The following is a 5,726-nucleotide window of genomic DNA, read 5'->3' as shown; positions in this document are numbered from 1 at the left end:
TTTTTCCTCATAAAATAGTCTTGTTTACCAAATATTTAGTGTGGATTGGGAGGGCTCTGATGGCGCACTCGCGAAAAGGACTCGGCTGAAGATCAACGTGTCGACCGCAGGCACGTCGCAGATAAGGGTTTTTACTAGGAGGTTTTTATTTTTTTACGCGGTCTTACCACAGGTTTCGCTTCACCATCGCAGACACGGATCAGGACCTTCACAGTTACTGCACCTCCATTGGATTCTCCGCCATCACTTTCGGTTGCTGATCTGGAGACAGCTATGGACGACTCTAGGGAGCTAGAGGCGGTGGATTTCTCGGAGGACCCCTCGCCGGATAAGGTCATTTTTGGAAACCCTAGTTTCACGAACCGTTCTCAGTTTGCTGCATCCTCTTCGTCTGCACCAGATCTCCCGGACATTCCGCAGTACCCGCCCTCCGTCTCGCTGGCCGTCCACCGCGCCTCTCAGGCTTATGCCGGTACCTCCCCTATCGAATCGCCGCCATTCGAGGTCCCCCCTCTCTCACCGGGCTCTCTACAATTCTTGGCATCTCACACTCCCCCGTCGCCCTCATTTGATCCGATCTCCCCCCCTCTCCTCTCGGTCCCCTCTCCCCCTCATCCGGATCCCCCTGCATCTCACCCCCCTCATCCGGGAGCTCGACCCTCCGGCTGTTTCGAAACCCCGGCTGTCAAAATTAAGCCTGCTAAATCCCCATCGCTGGAAGGTATTATCAACCCCCTGGTCGATCACCCGTCGGCTCCTCGCACCGGCACTAAGAGGATCAAGTGCATCAAGTCCACATCAAAGGACATCACCATCAAGTTTGACGAATCAAAGCCTCTCGGCGGGCTCATCGACATGGCTAACACGGTTTTGGTAGGGCATGTCAGGGGAAGGACATACTCGGCGAAGCGGCTCAATCTGTGGGTAAAGGAGATCTGGGGTGGGGTATTATCCGACCTTCCCACGGTACATGTTCTCCCTAGAGGATGGTTTTCCCTTCAATTCTCCAAGGAAAGCCACACCAATCTGGTATTGGGCAGATACTGGCATATAGAAATGGCTCCGGTTCTCCTCAAGAGATGGAACCCCCTCTTTGACCCAGAGCGCGAACAGCTCGGAGCCGGCCCAATTTGGGTGTGCTTGCCAGGTCTCCCACTGCCTTTCTGGGCAGAAGAAGTATTCATTAGAATTGGAAATGCCCTGGGGACATATCTGGATTATGACCGCACATATGTGGAATCTGGGAACCGAACCCTTGCAAGAATTTTGGTCCATCTAGACACTTGGGATGGACTCGAGGAGCAGATCACGCTTCAGTGGGGAAGGTGCATCAGAGCACAGTTACTTGACTACGAAGGAGTTCCCTTCCGTTGCAGAAGATGTCACAAAGTGGGACATCTGGCGAAGGACTGCCCCCTCAACAAGAAAGCAGATGAATCACCGAGAGCAACCCCGGCTTCAACCAGAACGGCATCTCCTGTCACGGCTCAACCTACCTCTTCGGCTCCGCCCTCGGCGACTATCTCTCCTGTGGTCGATCCGGGACTTCAACAACCCTCTCCGCCAAGAACCAGGGCACGCTCGGCGGCAGAAGCGGGTATGGTCTCCGGCTCTCTATCCCCTCCTTTTCAATCTTCTATTGATGTTATGATTGATTGTGGATCCTCTTCACAGACCTCCATGGCTCACTGTGCACTATCATCCCCCTCCCTGATTTGCACTGATCCCATCATAGCCACCACCTTTCCCTTGGCAAACGCCTCCCCCTCTCCTTTGGAATCCTCCCCTCCACATTCCTATTTCCTTCGGTCTAGATCTCTAGCCAAAGCGCCCCCTGCAAAGCACTCGGGTCTGGGCATTGCGGTACCAGAGGGGGGATCCACGAATATCAGAGGGCGCAAATCCCACCTATCTAAGGCTATCAAACTAGCTGGAGCAGAGGTTGTATCCGGCAGGCAATCCACCATAGACGGGGTCCTTAGAGCAGGACACACCCCGAGAGGTGTTCCCCCATGAAGTGCCTATCATATAACTGCAGAGGATTGGCTAGTTCCTCCAAGAAACTAGCCATGAAGAGGCTCATTGAAACTGAGCCTATTGATATCATTATGCTACAGGAGACCCTCTGCCCCGCAGATCAGATTACTCGTGCTATGCAAGCATTGACCCCTGGCTGGAATTACGTTGCTATTGATGCCGCTGGTCGATCTGGAGGCCTGGCCATTGGTACAAACCCTCGCTCTATCAAGGTGGACTCGACTTGGGGGGGTACGGGTTTCCTGGGACTTGACATATTCTCCTCTGATCTGGGTATGAATCTCCGTATTATCAATGTATATGCCCCATGCACCCAGAGAGAATCGTTCTGGCAACATTTTCTTCACCTCTCCATAACAAGTGAAGACCGGGTCATTATTGGGGGAGACCTTAATTTTTCTCTGGGCTTCAGGGAATCTTGGGGTTCGGCTGCACAAATTGACTCCATCTCAGACTACATGACAAACCTCCTGGAGCATACAAATCTTATTGATATCCCCATGCAGAAAATCTTACCAACTTGGAGGAACAGAAGGGTTGGGGAAGCTGCTCTAGCCCGCAGACTAGACAGATTCCTCATAAAGGAGACACTCCTTCAGCGACTGCAGCTATACAAACAATGGGTTGGCTCGGGGGGATTGTCGGATCACTCCCCTATATACCTGGAGATCCAGGGCCCCTTCAAAAAACCCAAGGCTCCCTTCAAATTTAATCATACCTGGCTGAAGGACCCATCCTATGTCAAGATGATTACTGAATACTGGTCCGCACACCCCATCAGAGGCACAGAATCACTTGCTAAAGGATTCTGCAAGAACCTCTCGGAGATTAAACATATATCTATTGTTTGGGCAAAGGAGAAACAAGCTCGTGATATTGCACAGCTTTCCCATATTGAGGATGAGTTATCCAAACTCACCGATGAGAGGGGCTTGGGGTTCATATCAGCTGCAGACAAATGTCAGTTAATTGCTCTGGAGAATCAAAAAGCAAAGATCCTCAATGAGAGAGAGGAATCCATCCGACTGAGGAGTAGGGCATTATGGATTCAAGCAGGGGATGAAAACTCAAAGTTCTTCCACAGCTTCACCAAAGGCAGGAAAGCATCCAATACTATCTGGAAGCTCCCTACCCCTGATGGGGGAACTGCAGACACTTTCAACAAGCTCGCACACTTGGGCATCTCACATTTCAGGGATCTATACAAGAGTCCCCGCGAAGTAAATTTGCCAGATATCATCAATGTGGCAAATCACTTCCCGAGATTTGTGGAAGAGGATGATGAGGAGGCTCTCAATGATCCAGTTACGGCGGAGGAGCTGGAAGGCGTACTGAAATGGTTCAAAAAAGATAAGAGCCCCGGCCCGGATGGATGGACCATTGAATTCTATTTAGCCTTCTATGATGTTCTGGGACAGGATCTTCTGGACGTAGTCGAGGAGAGCAGAACCACAGGATCCATTTATCATGCCATCAACTCTACTTTCATTGCACTCATACCAAAATCTGATTCGCCTGAATCCTTCAATGACTACCGACCGATCTCCCTTTGCAATTGCCTCTACAAAATCATCTCAAAGACTATCGCGAACCGTCTTAGACCTATCCTCTCCAGATCCATTGCCCCGCAACAATTTGCCTTCCTCGAATCTAGGTAGATTCATGAGGCCATTGGCCTGGCACAAGAAGCCATACACTCCATATGGTCCAGACACCTAAAGGCCATCCTCCTCAAAATTGACCTCTCCAAAGCCTTTGACCGGGTCAGCTGGCTCTACATCAAAATGATCCTCATCCATCTGGGTTTTCCCCATTCCTTCATAACATGGATCATGGCCTGTATATCATCTCCCACATTCAGCATTCTCATTAATGGATCGGCCTCCCCCTTTTTTCACTCTGAGAGAGGACTGAGACAGGGATGCCCCCTATCTCCTCTGCTCTTCCTATTGGTCATGGAAGGACTTAGCCGACTCATGGACTCTGCCAAGAGATCTGGAGATATCCGGGGCCTTCGTATATCCGATCATTGCTTTCTCACTCACCTGCTCTTCGTGGACGATGTTCTCATCATACTTGATGGCAGTATCCGGGACTCTCGAACCTTTTCAAAGATCCTGCAACTCTTCTCTGCTGCAACAGGTATGTTACCAAATCAGTTGAAATCAACCATCACCTGTACCCATACTTCGGTACAAGAATCTCAGCTAGCCCTTCAGGCTTTCCCCTACAATGCGCACCCTCTGGACAGAGGCCTCAAATACTTGGGCTTCAATCTGAAGCCTACCTGTCATCGAATTGCGGATTGGGTCTGGTTGGTGGCCAAATTGGAAAAAAGACTCTCGGGCTGGAGCTTCAGATTCCTCTCTAGGGCAGGCAGATTGGTGCTCATCAAATCAGTATTAGAGGCTACACCGGTTTTCTGGATGGCACTAGCATGGATACCAAGGAATATCCTCGGACGGCTACAGCAGCTCTGCAACCGTTATCTCTGGAATGGAAATCAGGACAAAAGATTGTATGCTTGGATAAGCTGGAAGAAGATCTCTTTGCCCAAAAAATGGGGCGGTTGGGGTCTCAAAGACCTCCCTGACTTCGCTAGGGCACTTGCAGCCAAGATGGGATGGACCCTATTAACTAGTCAAAATCTTTGGGCGCATGTGTCCTATCACAAATACATCTGGCCCCAGGATATAATGGACTGGGCTAGATTACCATCTTGGTCATCGAAGGGATGCTCATCAATCTGGAAGGCTCTGATACACTCCCTTCCACTCATCCGAGATAACCTTGTATGGAGAATCAACGATGGGTCGCTGGGCAGGATTGGCATGGACCCGTGGATCAATTGTGGGGGCAGGCACACCCTCACACGCGACCTCATTACTCATCTCCATAATCGGAATATTCGAAATTTTGTCCATATTGCAGATCAACAGCGCACAGACATTTTCTCACAAGCTTGGAAATCTGCACAGCAGCTCGATCTCCCTCTGCAGTGGCACCAGGAATGGAATGAATACATACATGCCTTGACCGAATCCCATATCCGCATCAAACAGGGACCTGACGAACTCATATGGTGCAAGGCGGATCATGGTATATACGCTCCCAAATATGGATACAGAGAACTCATTTCTCACAGGATACCTGATAACCTGCCCTCGTGGTGGCATAACATTTGGAAATTAATCGCCCCTCCCCGATCCAGATTATTCTTCTGGTGTGCCCTCAAAGGCATCGTCCCCACAGGCGAATATCTCTCGCACAGAGCCGTCTTCGGTCCCTCATGGTGCATCTTCTGTAAGGCGGCATCCGAAACTACAGAACACATACTCCTCCATTGTCCGGCTGTACTCGCGCTATGGAACAATATTTGCACTCACCTGGGCATTGCGAGGACCTGGACTGGAGATGATCTCACCGGTGCATGGTCCACCTGGACCCAAAGCCATCCGGGCTCCAAGTTATTAAACCTCCCCCTCGTGGCATCATGGTACATTTGGCTCGCACGGAACCGTGTGATATTCGAGGAACAGGCTGTGAATTGGCCACAGATTGAACAAAAATCCTCGCTGCATACCATGAACTACCCGACCCTCCCCCCACACGAACCAGGACGATTCGGGCGATGCCTGCCATTGATAGATCGACCCCATGGGCGTTCTTCGATGGGGCAGCAAATCAAA

General features: G+C 50.6%; 1 protein-coding gene across 1 annotated transcript; it reads left to right on the top strand.

Annotated features, from left to right (window-relative positions):
- The first annotated feature begins 273 nt into the window (after window positions 1-273).
- On the top strand, window positions 274-3,695 carry LOC149171299 (uncharacterized). Its single transcript, XM_089425922.1, has 3 exons — window positions 274-1,955; window positions 2,039-3,365; window positions 3,456-3,695. Exons 1-3 carry the CDS (start codon window positions 274-276, stop codon window positions 3,693-3,695), a joined length of 3,249 nt encoding a protein of 1,082 aa, XP_089282048.1.
- Window positions 3,696-5,726: the final 2,031 nt, after the last annotated feature.

This window comes from Pinus tabuliformis, chromosome 4_2 (genome assembly GCF_031772625.1).
Source record: "Pinus tabuliformis cultivar Carrire ecotype Pingquan chromosome 4_2, CPIR1, whole genome shotgun sequence".
In the NCBI taxonomy this organism is placed as follows: Eukaryota; Viridiplantae; Streptophyta; class Pinopsida; order Pinales; family Pinaceae; genus Pinus; species Pinus tabuliformis.
This window is presented reverse-complemented; position numbering and strand designations above follow the sequence as displayed.

Coding starts and splice junctions, on each gene's coding strand:
- LOC149171299 (XM_089425922.1), top strand. CDS start 274: ATGGACGACTCTAGGGAGCTAGAGGCGGTGGATTTCTCGGAGGACCCC. Junction 1,956..2,038: donor GCAGAGGTTGTATCCGGCAG/GCAATCCACCAT, acceptor ATATAACTGCAG/AGGATTGGCTAGTTCCTCCA. Junction 3,366..3,455: donor CGGCGGAGGAGCTGGAAGGC/GTACTGAAATGG, acceptor GTTCTGGGACAG/GATCTTCTGGACGTAGTCGA.